This window comes from Callorhinchus milii, unplaced genomic scaffold, assembly GCF_018977255.1.
Source record: "Callorhinchus milii isolate IMCB2004 unplaced genomic scaffold, IMCB_Cmil_1.0 Scaffold31, whole genome shotgun sequence".
Taxonomy (NCBI): Eukaryota; Metazoa; Chordata; class Chondrichthyes; order Chimaeriformes; family Callorhinchidae; genus Callorhinchus; species Callorhinchus milii.
In genome coordinates, this window is record NW_024704772.1 from 150,822 (window position 1) to 167,235 (window position 16,414).

Consider the following 16,414-nt stretch of genomic DNA (forward strand, 5'->3'; position numbering starts at 1 on the left):
GCGCACCGCGCGGTTTTTCTCCCCGCAAACAGCCACGTGTGAGTAAAGCGAGTCCGGTTTGGCCATGGCGGCGGCTGTCTAAAGCGGGAGCCCCGGCACCTAGGCAACAGTGCACTGCACTGCGCAACAACACAGGCATTAACAATGGCGTAAGTCTCTCTTTTTTAAAAAAGTCTTGGGATGTTTTGACATTTGGTCTGTTCGGGGCGCGGCGGTGGCGCCGTGACCCCCCCGGGGGGGGAGGGGGAATAGCGGGTATAAAAGTGGGTATAAATGTAAATGGTTTCGAGTGTTCGGTTTGTTATGTTGTGACAAAAGATTTGTCCGCGGAGGAGGAAGTGGAAGTCGGGTTTGCGATCACAAAAACTGCTTCTTACGTTTTTTTAAAAAAAAATATTTCTATATATATTGTGTTCGAAGTTTTCGATCGTTACCAAATAAACCGGTGGGGTGTGGGGGGGAAATCCTCCCTCGTGGATGGGGGAGACATTGAGCTGTGAAATGGCAGCGCTGTGTGTGAGAGAGAGAGAGAGAGAGAAGATGGCGCCCGAGTAAAACGTGGCACCAGGAGGTGGTGAGAGGCTGTTGGCGGGTGTGGCCTCTGACTGACCACTTCCCTCTTTCATAATCAACTGCTCTTGAGGTTAACAATACAATACGACGTCTGCAGAGCCATCGCGCCTTTCGTGTTGGGAGGACGTCCCGACAGGAGAGGGGGGGGGATCAGCCCTGAAATTTATGTGAAGTAGTCACCCCCCGCACTCCGCCATCCCCCCCCCGCGCGCCCCCGCGCTGGGACATCCGCCACTGACGTCAAAGGCGCCGCGTCATACAATGTGCAATGGCTTCAGGGAAAGCTGCACTTTTCGTTGGATTGGGACGTGTACTCCCGTTTGCCACAACGTCATCGGTTTGTGAATCTGATTCCGTTCATATTATTTTCTTTCCTTTCCGCTGCTGAGGGGGGTTGGGTGGGGGTTGGGGGCGGAGTCTGCCTCTTGCTCATATCTGCACTCCCAGTGGGAGTTGCCAGATGGCGAGAGACTCTCACTCTGCTCCCACCCGCTGAGATGATTATCTTTTGCATAGACAAGCGATTGTATCCGGGATCTTCCTGACCGTTGGCTCAATTCCATTTGGAAAGTTTACAGGTTTACAAAACTCAATGTGGAGTATGGAGTAGGTGCAATTACATTGATAATTGGACGTGTCCGTATTTCATGTTTGAATTCTAACAATTGTGGTGTGGTTTGTCCTATCTCTATTTACAAAATGTTTTTTCTCTTTATGCTTAGGCTCCAAAATGGGCTTGTCAGCATTGCTGCTGTCGACAGCATAGAAACACTCGACTCGAAAACGTCATATTTCCTCGAATATCTTGCATTACGAAAACAAACAGAAGATGTCAGTTTGGCCAAATTCTTCGCTTTCCACCTTGATGGAGGACTTGGTGTCCCTCCTGGACTCGCCGTTTCTGACGGCTGAAGACGACCCCTGTCTCCTGCACAAGGATCTGGAGGCCGGGCCGGTGAAGGCCTGCCTCAGGTCACTCCCGTTTGGCGATGCATCCTCCCAATGGCCGTGTGTCAATCCATTACTGGACACAGACAATGGTGTGGGTAAGTTAATGCATGTCATGTTTGAGGCTCATCTTCTCACACACTAATCAGCCTGGACTCGTGAAGTTGCACTTGCCCAAACTCTTAAGGATCTTTCACAGAGATGGATACTATTATTCTGGTCTAGATTCAGACCTAAATCCTAGAAAAATTTCTTATTAACTGGTAAATTGTGCACCCAATTGTTATAAAGTGTAATTTCTGGAGTACCCAAAATAACTTGAAACTTTTTGCCTTTTTCAGGGGATGCGTTCACCGGCTTGGACTGGATGGTTGAGAAGGTAGATCTCTTTGACACCCTGATTGAAGATGAAAGTGATCCTCCATCCCCAGAGGACCTGATGGCAGCACTGGATCGTTCTTGTGACCTTCTGGATGACCTGCCCTTTGACCCCTTGCCCAATAAACTACAAGTATCTGACCCTGTGCTGGACAATAATAATCTGGACTTTGGGGCATTCCCCACCTCACCCCTGGGATCTGATCAACTGGCCCCCGCTTCCCCCTCCCCCGTCAGCCTGAAAACCCCAGAACTTTTCTCCTCTCCGAGCCACTCAATAAATTATGAAGAGGAGAGTGAAACCAGTGTTTTAGATAATGATAAAAGGCTAGATTTGGCTTTGCTTCAATCATCACCACTTCAGAATTCCTGCAAAGAGAAGGATGAAGGGGCTTTATCTGACTCTGACAGTGGGCTTTGTAAAAGTCCAGTTCAAACCCTCGACAGTGGGCTTGACACAAGCCTAGCTCGGACTTCAGGGGGTGCTTTGTCGGACTCTGACAGTGGGCTTCCTGCAAGCCCCTGTCACAGTCCTGTTCAGTCTCCAGATAATAGCATGTCAGAAGGCTCCTCTCAATCTGGCCTGTCCTCACTGGAGAGTTTAAGCCCAGTCAGGTCGACACCGTACGACCGCCCTAATGCAGAGACAGTAGCAAAAGTAACACCAGCCAAAGTGAAAGTAATCAGTGGTGCAGAGCCGAAAGTTATAGAGAAAAAATTGAAGAAGATGGAACAGAACAAAAGTGCAGCAACACGGTACAGACAGAAGAAGAGAGCAGAGCAGGAAGCTATAACTGCAGAATGCCGGCAGTTAGAGGCAAAAAACCAGACCTTGCAGGAGAAAGTGGACTCTATGGCAAAAGAAATTCAATATTTAAAAGGCTTGGTAGATGAGGTCAGAAAAGCTAAAATTAAAAAAGAAAAAAGCTTGTAATGTAGAATAGTGTGTTTGTATATGTTGTAGTACTTGTTTTTAATGTTATTTGTAATAAAACATTGAAAATGTCAATCAGTAGTTGATTACTTATTCCTGGAGGGTTTTGCAACATAACCTGCACAAAGTCATTTGATTCAACAACAGCTTCCATTTATACAGCGCCCTTCACGCGGGGTGGCTCCCAGGAGAGCTTCGCAGTGGGGGAGTAACGACAAGTCGGGGAGAGGGAAGCCATTCAGAATACCTGTTCTCATTCTGTCCTAAGCAGATAAATTCATTAGTTCAATAAACCATTCATGGAACATCTGTAAGAGCACCTTTCTGCAGCCCACACACCGTGATGTGTGCAGTGGAGATGAAGATGTGATAATTTCCCAAACCATTCCCAGTTACGACATTTATACAAAGTGAGGATTGCAGTTCTCTTCCCCTGTCTGTACCACCTGGTCGTAGCCTTGTCGAGGTGCTCCCTTCTGCTTTACGCCATTTAATCTTCCTGTATTGCACAATTAACATTTTTGTGTCTCATAATTCACAGCAATCTGTAAGGCCCATTTGTTTCTTCAATTAAATCTGTTAAGGACAATCAAGATTAACCTGCCATTCAGAGATTTATGTTGACTGACTGATCAGATCTTGTTTCTCCAAGTAGTTTAAGCAGTTTTTTTTCTGGGTTTTGAAGTAAGACTACCTGGGATATAAAATTGTGAAAAGCTGTGCAATGGGAGCGGGGGGGGGGGCGGAATGTGGGTTGATTGATTGCCATTCTACTACGGCCAATGTACTGCCAGCAATGACGTTCATACGTGTCATTACTCAGTTCAAGGATAAAGAACAGATGTTGCTGACGTGTGGAGATAAGCTTCTCCCACTTAATTAGATTTACATCTTTATGTACTGATCACAAACACAGTGTCAGAGATAAATACACACTGCCCTTCAGTTCAGGCACATCTGTTCTTTTTACTCGATCCAATTTTACCCTTGAAACCACATTGAGCACACATTGGAGGTGCTCGTTTGTAGACTTTACACCCACCCCTAGGCTTTGATACCTAGCGGTTGGAGCCCAATTCTCTATGGACCTGCACTCAATCTAATCTGATCACACAGAACACCTCGACCTCTCGGTAGGACGTCTGATAACAAGTACCAACAGTGCACCATGGAGCTCAGCACCTGTAGTGTTCAGGGGATTCGCAAATCAAGCAGGAAGCTGATTCCTGTGGAGTCCTGTAGCTCAGTAGTTAGAGCACTCGCCTCACAAGCGAGACTCGGATTTGATTCCCGGGAGGGCAAAACCTTGGACAAGTTTCCTTACTCCACAAGCCCGATGATAATCCCTCAAGAAAAAAAACAATAAATTGGTCACTTCAATCCACGACTGTTTATGGGACACTGCTGTGCGCTTCACAGAATTGGCTGCCGCATTTGGCCCACAAATGTACAATCAATTCACTTTACAGCCTATTCTGTGAAGCCCTTTGAGACGTCTGGAAGACGTGAAAAGCGGTATATCAAATGCAAGGATTATTATGTTCTTATTCATGCCGTTCACACAAACTCGATCCCACCTCTAATCATTTTAATCTCATTCTCCGAGTCTTCCCTAATATTCAAAGGTTGTTGTGAAATAATCTCTTGCTCCCTCCTCATGACTCAGCGGGTGAATTCACTGCCAGGTTTGACACTGACTCAGGGAAGCTTGGCGGGAATGTCTGGCAGCGAGCTTGTGCTGATCACAAACTACTCATTGAATAAATTCACTTGAGACATCAGACAAACATTTCTTTCTTATACGGTTGAGAAAGTGAACCCAGAAAATACTGTCAGATCCACAGGCAGCAAGACAAGTGGGTAATAATAATAATAATTCTTGCATTTGATATAGCACCTCATGTCTCAAGGCGCTTCCAGAATATACTGTAAAGCGAATTGACTACTTCATAGGAGGTTCTAATCGACTGAATTAACGACAACAAAATTACATTTGTAAAACGTCTTTCACGTTGGGAGAACATCTCAAGGCGCTGAACAGTCAGAGATCAGGACGAGAGTGTGAGGGGGCAGGGTCGGGATGAAGGAGGGAAGAGAGATAGGAGGGCGGCTGAAGGCACTTGAAAAGGAGGGGGAAGGCAGAGCGGGTCATGGGCAAAGATATGGAGGAGAAAGGACAGTTCAGGGTCAAACAAGGCGCCCAGGTTCCTGACTGGCTTGGTGAGGTGGAGTGTGCATCCTGGATGGTGATGGTGCCAGTACCCCCACACAAAGCACGATGACTGGACTGAGGTCCATTACGATAGAGATACAGACATGGCCCAAGAAGGGTACCTGATCCCTAAGTCAGTGCCTTCAGCAAACGAGGGGAGAGAATTGGGAGTCATTTTAGTGATGTGCTCTGAGAACCAGCAATTCAGCAGAGACATTCTTCACAATGTGATAGGTAAGCTGATGAACTATTATGACCCATTTTCTCTACGGCTCAATGACCCTGCTGAATAGGATTTCACTCCCAATAGTTTGCCAGCCCAGCTCACCCCGATTCCTCCCATTGTCTGTGCTGCCGACTGGGTTTTCATAGACAAACGTGACTGCACAGTGGTTAGCTGCCAACTCAACAAAACCTGAGCCTCGAGTACATTGGTCTTGGCTTGATATTGACCCATTCATGGACCAGGTACACCTCAGGGTAGAGGTACCGCTGTTTTTTTTGGAGAAAACTGTTCCACTTTTATTGCATCTCGTCACACTGGAACATCTCAAAGCACTTCACAGGAATTACCAGCAAGTGTAGTGACCGCTGTATTTGTAAACACAGACCTTGGTTTAAACGTCTCATCTGAAGGACGGCACCACTAACAATGCGGCCAGCAACCCTCCCACAGTGCTGCACTGGAGTGTCAGCCTCGACTGTGAGAGTCCTGACATGGGGCAGGAACCCACAACCTTCCCCGGGCGGGCACTATTGGTGTGAATTAGTCGCTTGTAGGTCACTGCTCCTTTAAGAGAGAGTTTTATTTTAGTCATTTTTGGAATAACTCCCAAACCTAGTACCATAGCTGGGTGTTGCCTTGAGCTGGATGGTAAAGAGTGTCCACCAAGATAAAAGCTTTTAATTATCTCTTGCTGCTTCATGTAAGTGAGTGTGCGGAGCCCAGAGCCGAGGTCACCACAAGCCTCGGGAACAGAAAAGTTTGCAGTTTGTTACGCCCCCGGCAAAATCATCTGGCTGTCCGTGGGGACAGTGGACCACAAGCCCCAACATTCAGGGTGAGCAGCAAAGTCATGGACGGGGGGAAAAGGACCGAAAGGGAAGCAATGGATCTTGTATCTGGTAAACCAGCCCACGTCCCACTGATCTCCTGCTAACACTGCAATCTGCCCGAGACTGATGGCAATGAGGCGGGGAGGCACAGTGGGTGAGGTTCCTATTCAGAGAAGCTGTGCTCGGGGGAGATTAAGACTTACTCAATTCAGGGAATTCAATACAGGAAGTTTTCTGCTGACGAGAAACAAGAAACTGTTCGCTTTCCGTAAATTGTCAATTAGGGAAATGAAATATTCCAAAATGAGCATTGCTTCCCCTGGCTTCTCGACACCCTGCAAACCAGTCCACCCTGTCCTCAGCCAATGTGCACACACACACACACAGACACACACACACAGACACACACTGCAACCTGCTTACCCAGAGATCTGTGTTAATGATATCTGGGCTCAGTATCACACCTTCACACCCAGAGCGGTTTCGTGATCTGCCGTGATCTAATAAACTCAGGGGAATGGCTCAACAATCTCTTCCTGTTCCTATGATGGGATCTCAGTCTAAGCTGACTCTCCAATGCAGCGCAGTGGTGGTGTGGGTGGGGTGGGCTTTCGTTGTCAGAGGTACCGTCCTTTGGATGAGATGTCAAACCGAGTTCCCTGTCTTCCTGTTCACATGGGTGTTAAAGATCTCATGGCACTATTTGAGAAGAAAAGGGAATTTCTCTCTCTCTCGGTGTCTTGGCCAACAATGCCTCAAAATGAAATTGCTCACTCACTCCATGGCTGTGGGCAAATTATCTGCTGTGTTTCACCCACAAATACACCGCCACCCCACTTCACAGTAAACTACAGTAAATCCTATGAAGCACTTGGAGACATTCTGTATCAAATGTAAGGATATTTATGATAATAATCAAGAGCAGGAGCCCTCCCTAAGCCACGGACATTTGCTACCCTGCCTTATCACACTCTCAAGAATTTTACTTTGAAGTGTAGTGACTGTAGGCACTTTGTCACAATGCGCACACAAAGGAGAGCCGCCAGCGATTGGTGGAAAGTGTTGTGAGGGGGAATTGTTGACAGACGTTACATTAAAGTAATTTGAACCACAGTTCAAGGAGCCAAAAGTTGGAACAAAAGGCAGTTTCGGAAACAAAGTGATAACTGTCCGTGCGGCACCGGGCGGATAAATCCGGGTGTGTCTGAGGGACAGTTAGAGTCGGTCAAATAAGTCGATGCTGGAATTCTCACACACCATTGTTGAGCCGTAAAACCTTCACTGACTGGGACTCAGAACATAAAATGGCTGCAACCAACTGCAATATGGAGGCAGCTCAGTGACAGGCAGAGCCACACTGCCACCTCCTGGTGACCAGGCGACACTGCACGCTCACACTGCCACCTCCTGGTGACCAGGCGACACTGCACGCTCACACTGCCACCTCCTGGTGACCAGGCGACACTGCACGCTCACACTGCCATCTCCTGGTGACCAGGCGACACTGCACGCTCACACTGCCACCTCCTGGTGACCAGGCGACACTGCACCGCGAGGACTGCACAACCCAGTATTTTGTTGCGTTCAGCCATGTCCCACAAACAGCCATGGTGTGAGCGACCAATTTTTATTTGGCCAGGACACTTGAAGTACCTCACCTAAAGGAAGAAAGTGGTTTGGATCCCAAAGTATAGAAAGTTTAATATTTAATTGTCACACGCCTCTAATACAGCAACGAGTCTGTCTTTAGTTAAGTAACTGTGATCCACTACTGACACATACCTAAATTTAAGGCTTTTGTCTTGATCCTTACTTAGGGACTTGTGTGAACAGTGAGGAACACCCCAACCCAGTCCATCCCACCCCAGCTTCACCAACAATACATCCTGTACCTGCGGCTCATGGGCACGTTTGCTCTTGTTCAACATTCGCTCCAGCCACTGAGACTCCCAAGTTATTGCGGATTTCCAAAATATTCTTTCTCAAATGTCCTGAAGTCTTTCTCTGAGAAAACACTCTTTTCTTCCTTCTTTGCTTTCTCCTCTTCCGGAAGGTCTCTCGCTTTCCTCCCTCGATTGTAATTGAGAATCTGCACCAAAGCAGAGAATTGCTCCACGTTATAATCTATTGCTCTGAAATGCTCCCCTTGTGAAGGGTACGAGGGAAATACAAGTTGTTGTCGTTGTTCACTCCAGTAAATCAGAAGATTACAGGAGGCCATGCACTCCTCCAAACGCACACACACTCATGTGTGTATATGCACCCACAAACACGCCTGCACACGTGAACACACACATACGCTCGTGTGTATATGCACCAACACAGTACCGAGACACACCCGACCTTTTCAGTCGCACTCACCTGTCTGGTGATGCTGCTCTCAGTCTGTGAGCTCACGCCCAGCATGTACCGGAGATTGTCTTCAGTGTGGTCCGTACCCTGTCGTTTCCGATACTCCTCTGTCGAGGAAAGAGCGCTCTTATTAACACCCGGCAAGATGGAGTGGAGGACTAGTGGGAATGCTCATTGTATTCCCCTCAGTGGGGAAACCCACCGTGCGATGTGATGTGATGCCGAGCCACACAGTGGGGTCTAACCTGCGGTGATTTCTGATAACATTTTTTTACGGAGGATGTGTTGGATATGTGCAGGTCCTCCCTCACATGGACAGTGTCAGCACGGGAGACAACCACTCGCCCCTCAATGTCCCCCACACGGGCGTCTACGTTCGCAACTCTTTAAAAGCCATCAGCAAGCGCTGGTCATCGCTGAAGGAACAAAAAGGTGTGAGGGTCACGTACCGAGGGCTGACTTCACCGCCTTCCCCTTCACAGTGGATTTGACCTTTTTCTTTTGTGCATGAAGCCTCTGCCGCTGCTTCTTGACTCCTCTCTTGCCTGTGGTCCTCAGGCCGGTGCGGTCAGTCCCAGTCCGGCCACACGCCACCTTCCTCTTCACCGTCATGTCACTTTTACCTGAAACACAAGGCGGCGATCGCGTCAGAAACACAGTCAACAACGCACAGTAATTGGCCTCTGCGCTCGAGACGCTGCCGTGTGATAATGTGCCATAAAACACAGAGTTTCATCTTCTTTGCCATCACACGGAGCAGCACCGACCGGGCGGCACTTTATTATAATAATAATAATAATAATAATCCTCGCACTTGGTACAGCACCTAATCATTTTGATGACGATGACGCAAAGAGCTTCACATGATATTGCTGTCCAGTGGAGTGACTGTGCCTTTTGTGGGCTAAACAGGAGAGGGAGTGGGGGGAGAGGCGGGAGAGGGGAGAGAGGGGGGGAGGGGGAGAGAGGGGGGGAGGGGGGGGAGGGGGGAGAGAGGGGGGGAGGGGGGGGGAGGGGGGGCAGTGAAGCCCCACTTACCCCTGGTTTCCTGGCCCAGCAGCTCCAGGCCTTTCCTCACCAGCGACGCCGACATCCTACTGTAGGCCCGAACCTCACCAGCGCCGCCCACTGGTCACACACAGCGCCGCCCACTGGTCACACACAGCGCCGCCCACTGGTCACACACAGCGCCGCCCACTGGTCACACACAGCGCCGCCCACTGGTCACACACAGCGCCGCCCACTGGTCACACACAGCGCCGCCCACTGGTCACACACAGCGCCGCCCACTGGTCACACACAGCGCCGCCCACTGGTCACACACAGCGCCGCATGCGCGGTGAGTTTGTGCGTATGTGTGGGGGAGAGTGTGTGTGTGGGGGGGGAGTGTGTGTGGGGGGGTGTGTGTGGTGTGTGTGTAGGGGGTGGAGGGAGGGTGTGGGGGTGTGTGTGGGGGGGAGGGAGTGTGTGTGTGGGGTGGAGGGAGGGTGGGTATGTGTGTGTGTGGGGGTGTGTTTGGTGGGGGGGTGTGTGGGTGTGTGTGTGGGGGGTGTGTGTGTTTGGTGGGGGGGTGTGTGTGGGGAGGGGTGTGTGTGTGTGGGGGGGGTGTGTGTGGGGGGGGTGTGTGTGTGGGTGTGTGTGTTTGGTGGGGAGTGTGTGTGTGGGTGTGTGTGTAGGGGTCGATGGTGTGGGGAGGGGTGTGTGTGTGTGTGGGGGTGTTTGGTGGGGGGGGGGGTGTGTGGGTGTGTGTGGGGGGGGGGAGGGTGTGGGGGTGTGTGTGTGTGTGGGGGGGGGGAGGGTGTGTGTGGGTGTGTGTGTGTGGGGGGGGAGGGTGTGTGGGGGGTGTGTGTGTGGGGGTGTGTTTGGTGGGGGGGGTGTGGGGGTGTGTTTGGTGGGGGGGGGTGTGTGGGTGTGTGTGTGGGGGTGTGTTTGGGGGGGGGGGTGGAGCTGAACAAATAAGGTTTCAAATATAATCGCTGACTGAGAGTTAAACATTGAGCGGTTTATGAAGCCTTATGTTTAAAGTGCGGCCCTTACGCTCCCGGCTTCAGGTTTTTTTCACCCACAAAATACAGTCACTAAACTTTGCGGTGTATCCTGTGAAGCGCTTTGAAACGTTTCGACGACGTGACCAGGCGCTGTGGCCAATATTATGATGATGAAGGTGTCGCTGGGATGGCAGCAGCGTGTGGACAACTTGGGGCGCTGTCGGGGTATTGCCGATCGGGGTATTAAATCTCCTGAGGTTTGGCAGTAATTAGCTGTGAAGTTTACTCATTGATGCCAGAACCAGTGAAACTACATCAGTGAGGAGTAACCTCTACTCTAAACCGCCACTCCCTCTGCCAGTGACTCTGCCACTGCCTCACCCCTCAGGCTGCCCAAACCCTCACCCACGCATTCGTCACATCAAGGCTCGGTTACGGGAACTCCCTCCTCATCGGCCTTCCCAACTCGTCCCTTCACAAGCTGCAGATCATCCAAAACTGCAGGTCGTTTACTCTCACGCACCCTGGCCCGACCCCACCGGCTCCCCATCCCCCAGAGGATCGAGTTCAAGATCCTCATCCTCACCTTTAAGGCCATCCACAGTCTTGCCCCCTCCTATCTCTCTGACCTGCTGACTCCCTACCAATCTGCCCACTCCCTCCGCTCAGCGAGCTCCGGCTGCTCCATATCTCCCGCCCGACCCGCCCTACCATCGGTGGCCGGGCTTTCAGCCTCTCTGCCCCCACACTCTGGAACTCCATCCCACGGTCCCTTCGCCTCGCTTCCTCACTTGCCTCCTTCAAGGCCAGTCTCAAGACCCTTCTCTTCGACCGTGCCTTTGGTCTCCCTCCCACCTCTCTGCCTTCCCTCACCCCTACACCACCCCTCCCCCATGCTCGGGCCCCGACACTTGACTGTTCCAACGCTTTGGGACGTCCTCTCGATGTGAAAGGCACTCTATAAATGTAATTTTGTTGTTGTTGTTGTAATCACTAGTTACAGTGGCTTTGGCGAGAACCAAAGTGATTCTCCCAGATATAAAAGTGTTCGTCAGAGCTGAGTGAGTCTCCATGTGTTATCTCTGAAACCCACTGACAGTTTCTATCATGTGAAGCGAGCCCTCGCTGGGTTGCCAGTGTCACAGAGGTCATTCATCCTGCATTAACGTTGGCTTACAGAACACCATACGTTCAGGAAGAGCTATCCGTTTAATGTCCAAATGTTCACTCACCCCTTCCCCAGTCCCTTCCTCAGAAAGTGTCTCATCAAATTGGAAAGCTTTCAAGGTGCTTCACTTCACAGGTAATTCCTGTCAAGCGTAGTGACTAAGTAGTTAGTTTCACTGCTGGCTACTCCTTTGAACCCAACACTTACAGCACTGAACTCCTGGGTCAGCTGAGATCAGTGAACCCAACACAGGAGAAACCCTGAGTAATCACTGTACAACAACAACTTTTTTCCGAGAGCGCTTGAATGCCCAGTGCTATCCAGCCCCACTCCTCACTGCACGTCACTCAGTCACTGGAACCGTCGGAAAGATTCTACATAATTTATTTTGAATTATTTCAACAGCAATTAATAAAGTATATCACAATTCAATTTCTCTACAGATCACATTACTGAAGGCAAGGCGTAAATTGGAGCAATATCTCTAAGTTTGATACATTGGAGCAGGAAGCAGACTCCATCATTACATCTGAGCTTCTGAAATGGTTTTTAAGGCTAGATCATGTAGACCATGATAAGCTGTTTTATCTTGTACTGACCAGTAGAACCAGAGGACATGGCCTGTGATTGGAGGGGAGTAAATTCAGAACAAATCTGTGGAGACACTACTTCAGTGAGTGAACAGTAAATGTATGGAACAGAGTCCCTGAGGAGACAGACGGAAGCAAAGTGTTGATTATTTCAAGAACAAATTAGAGCGATTTCTGTGACAAATTCCCAAATTTAGTCTGAATTTGTAAGCCGCTTTTCTGCAGCTGTTACAAAGGACTTTCAGGCAAAAAATTTCAATAATTTGGTCACTCAATCCACGGCTGTTTGTGGGGACGCTGCTGTGTGCAATTGGTTGCTGTATTTCACCCACAAAATATACAGTCAATTCACTTTACAGTATATCCTGTGAGCGCTTTGAGAAGTCTCGAAGATGTGATCATGCGCTGCATCAAATGCAAGGATTATTATTATTAAAATGCTGAAACTTCAGCTCAGGTTTTGTCTGAGTAAGTTTTTCATTTCTCCCATTGCTACCAAAGGGCAGATATTTCTGACTCGGAACAGCTTCACCATTGGGAGACCACCATTGGACGAGGTGGGTGGGGGGGCTACTTCAGCTTCCCTTTTCCCTCGGAGATAATGTTCTCGGGCTTGGCGCGTGTGAACCACTCCACCCAGGAGCCATCATAGATAGCCACGTCCTCCTTGCCGCAGAGATAGGCTGCCAAGGCGATGTGACAGGCTGTCACCCCTGTCCCACACGTGGCCACGATGGGTTTGCTCAGGTCCACATGGTGCTCCTCAAATATCGCTCGCAGCGAAGCCACGTCCCGCATGAGCAGCGTCTCCGGGTCCAGGAAGGTGTTAAACGGGATATTGATGCTCCCAGGAATGTGGCCCGGCTCGAACCCTGGAGATAAATAATAATAATAATCCTTGCATTTGATACAGCGCCTTACCACATCATTGAGACGTCTCAAAACGCTTTACAGAATATACTGTAAAATGTAGTGACTAGATCTTGTGGGCAAAACTCAGCAGCCAATTGCGCACAGTAGTGTCCCACAACAGTCGTGGATTGAGGAATCCAATTTTTTTGTGGAGGGATCATTACCTGTGGAAAAGCGATCCACTGCTGACAATGGTACAATAGCATCAATGATGGTGTGTAACTAGAGCCGAACGTGGCAGCCAATTAAGAGATCCAAGTAACGCCCAGGTTACTGCAGCAAATTGTTGGCCACCATGACACTCCCAAAATAAGACCGGATTTTAGAAGTTCCTACAGCTCAGTACCATTTTAGTTTTAAGACAAAAGCTGTCTTGCAGCCAAAGACCAGGTGAATTTTGAGTGCTCAGGGAATCAGAGTTTCAGTCAAGGATTTCCCTATTGCTCAACCCTCAGAATTGCTGACTTTGTCTAATCTGATTGTTACTTTAACAGAATCCAGGTTAATCATTAGTGGGATAGGTCACACATAAACACTGACAAACTGTCTACCCGGTGAGGAAATCACTCGCCCATAAATACTTAGACTCCTGGGCTTGTGGCTCACAAAGTTTCCAAATAATAATCAATAATAATCCTAATTAAAACATCCCCACAAACCTTTAAAAGTTCCGAACTGTGGCTGAATTTGACAACTGCCCACAATTCTAATGCCGACTGTCAAAATATATACAAGAAATTACATCAGTAAAGCACCTTTCACGTCGGGAGGACGTCCCAACAACAACAACAACAACTCTCCTGGTGTTTTCAGATGAGACGTTCAACCGAGGTCCCGGGATGTCTGCAGATTAGTTGCTGCAAAACAGTCACTACAGTTTACAGTCGAGTCCTGCGAAGCGCTTTGAGGCAAAGGGTGAAATTACAAGGAACGAAATGCCAGGGGGAGGTTCCAGCGATTGTTACTCCAGTTACTTGGATAATGGGTACAGGATTATTATTTTCATTGTGTTATGTTGCTGTTAAGGCGCGATGATGAGTTGTTTAAGCACAGACTCTCCCTGAGCTCTGGGGTAGAGGGTTATTAATAATTACTAGTTCAATAATCCGCACTTTGGGACGTCCTCCCGACATGAAAAGCGCTTTACAAACGCCATCTGTTGCTGTTGCAGTAGTTATTATTAGTAATAATATTATCAGTAATGAGGCGTGGAGACCCCCTCCAGGCTCCGGGCTCACTCCCCCCACCTGGAGCTGCCCCGGTTATTAAAGGGGTTTGTGTAGATGATCGTTAAGTTATATCAAATGCAAAGATTATTATTATTATTATTATTATTATATATTATGAGTTATTTCAGGGGTTAGTGAGGGGGTGACAGACACACACCACACACCCGAGTGTGGGCTCGGGTTCCCGGCCCTGAAGCCCTGGAGATCATGTGGTGTTTGTGCAGATGATTACATTATATTATTATAATTATAATTATTATTATTATTATTGGGGGTCATTAGTGGGACACACACTCACTCACTCACTCACACACCCTCTCTGGGCTCGGGCTCGATGCCCCTGAAGCGGCCCCGGGACCGGGCGTCCAGCAGCTGGAAGCGGGGTCGGTGGATGTTGCTCACGACGGCGGGGAAGGCGGTGACGGCGCTCGGGGTGTAGGAGGCGGTGAAGGCCCGAGGCCTGGGGCTCGCGTGGCCGCTCTCGAGCGGGAGGCCCAGGCGGCGCCAGGCGGCCAAACCGCCGTCCAGCACCGACACCGCGCGGTGTCCGAACAACCGGAACATCCACCAGACCCGCGGGGAGCAGAAGGCGCCGTAGGGGCTGCCGTCGTACACCACCACCCGGCAGCCGCCGCTCACCCCCAGGCCGCCCGCGTAGGCCGCGAAAGCCTCGGGCTCGGGTAGCGAGTGCTCGTAAGGGGACGAGCGGTCGCAGCACTCGTCCAGGTCAAAGTACCCGGCGCCGGGGATGTGGGCCTCGCGGTGCTCCCGCCGCCCGTCCCGCCCCGACCCCGGCAGATACCAGGAGGTGTCCAGCACCCGGATCGGCTGCTCGGCCCCGGCCCCCGGAGCCCCGGACCCCGGAGCCCCGGACCCCAGGGCCTCGGCCAGGCAGCGGGCAGACACCAGCGTCCGGCTCAGGCTCATGGCGGGAGCTTCGTCTGCTCCTCAGCCACAAACACACCCCTTCCCCCTCACTCTCTCCCTCCCCTCACTCCTCCCCTCACTCCCTCCCTCCCTCCTCCCCTCACTCCCTCTCTCCTCCCCTCACTCCCTCCCTCCCTCTCTCCTCCCCTCACTCTCTCCCTCCCTCCTCCCCTCCCTCCCTCCCTCCCTCCTCCCCTCACTCCCTCTCTCCTCCCCTCACTCCCTCTCTGCTCCTGACTCGCTGTAAAATCGCAGCTGACTGACTGACTGACTGACCACCGGGAGACAGAGAGATTCTCCCTTCTCTTCGAACAGCGCTGTGGGATCTTCAACGTCCACCTGAACAGACAGACGGGACTTTTAATCCTGAATCTGATTCTCATGTGGGCCGGGGAGCGTGTTATAATAATAATAATAATCCTTACATCGGTACAGTGCCTTTCACCCCAGGATGCCCCAAAGCACTTCACCGGATGTACTGTAAAGTTTAATGACTGTGTGTGGTGTGGAGTTCATTTAGTGTTGAAACCCTCAATGCACGAGGGGGTCATTCACATGCAAGCGAGCGAGAGCATTTTGTTTCAGGTTTTGTCACCGAGCGCGAGGCCGTGTACGTGCGCGGGTGCGGTCCAACACAGGATTGAGCGCTGACTTCATTGCTTTTAGCCAGAGCAGTAATAGGGCCATTACAATTGGCTACAACTCTGCGCAAACTGGCTGCCGCGTTTGTCTACGACACAGTCACTGTACCTTACAGGGTATCCTGTGAAGCGCTTCGATAGTCCTCCCGATGTGAAAGACAGTATATCAGATATCAGACGAACCCACTATCAGTTGACAATAAGAATTTGAGGATTTCCAGCTGCCTCTTTGGAAGCAGCGAGACAAAGGCACCTCCACTCTGACGCTCCTCTACAGCGTCCGCCTCGAGAGACCAAAGGAGCTCTGTAATCCTGACCCACAAGCTCTCGGCTCGGAGGCGAGAGTGTGAGCGACTGAGCCGCCACAAAGACGGGCTTGAGGGTGGCAGGCGGGCGGGGCGGGGCGGGCGGAGGTGAGGGTGGGGCAGAAGGTGGCGGAGGTGTGAGACTCCCAACAGGACGTCCCGTCACCTAACAACCCTCAAACCCAGTCCGATTCCGGTCCG

The 16,414-nt window shown here is 50.3% G+C and overlaps 3 protein-coding genes across 4 annotated transcripts; 1 reads left to right on the top strand and 2 right to left on the bottom strand.

Moving 5' to 3' along the window:
- Positions 1-12: 12 nt before the first annotated feature.
- Positions 13-2,906, top strand: LOC103189775 (cyclic AMP-dependent transcription factor ATF-4-like). Its single transcript, NM_001292162.1, is given in 3 exon segments — positions 13-149; positions 1,296-1,619; positions 1,863-2,906. Coding segments are annotated over 2 exon segments (1,188 nt in total). The 5' UTR covers positions 13-149; positions 1,296-1,402; the 3' UTR covers positions 2,834-2,906.
- rps19bp1 (ribosomal protein S19 binding protein 1) lies at positions 2,846-9,618 on the bottom strand. 2 transcript variants are annotated; one of them, XR_006085867.1, is made up of 5 exons: positions 9,492-9,618; positions 8,903-9,076; positions 8,463-8,560; positions 7,994-8,190; positions 2,846-3,409 (listed from the first exon to the last, which is right to left on the bottom strand). XR_006085867.1 is itself a non-coding variant. In NM_001292155.1 (4 exon segments), coding segments are annotated over 4 exon segments (462 nt in total). In that variant the 5' UTR covers positions 9,547-9,554; the 3' UTR covers positions 7,780-8,055.
- Positions 9,619-11,977: 2,359 nt separating this feature from the next.
- mpst (mercaptopyruvate sulfurtransferase) lies at positions 11,978-15,324 on the bottom strand. Its single transcript, XM_007910281.2, has 2 exons — positions 14,655-15,324; positions 11,978-13,071 (listed from the first exon to the last, which is right to left on the bottom strand). Exons 1-2 carry the CDS (start codon positions 15,265-15,267, stop codon positions 12,770-12,772), a joined length of 915 nt encoding a protein of 304 aa, XP_007908472.2. The 5' UTR covers positions 15,268-15,324; the 3' UTR covers positions 11,978-12,769.
- Between the last annotated feature and the right edge of the window lie 1,090 nt (positions 15,325-16,414).

What these genes read in the sequence shown, in the direction of transcription:
- mpst (XM_007910281.2), bottom strand. Translation starts at nt 15,267, where the DNA reads ATGAGCCTGAGCCGGACGCTGGTGTCTGCCCGCTGCCTGGCCGAGGCC. An exon ending in CGAGCCCGAGCCCAGAGAGG is followed by an intron (nt 13,072 to 14,654) that starts GTGTGTGAGTGA and finishes ATTTATCTCCAG; the next exon opens with GGTTCGAGCCGGGCCACATT.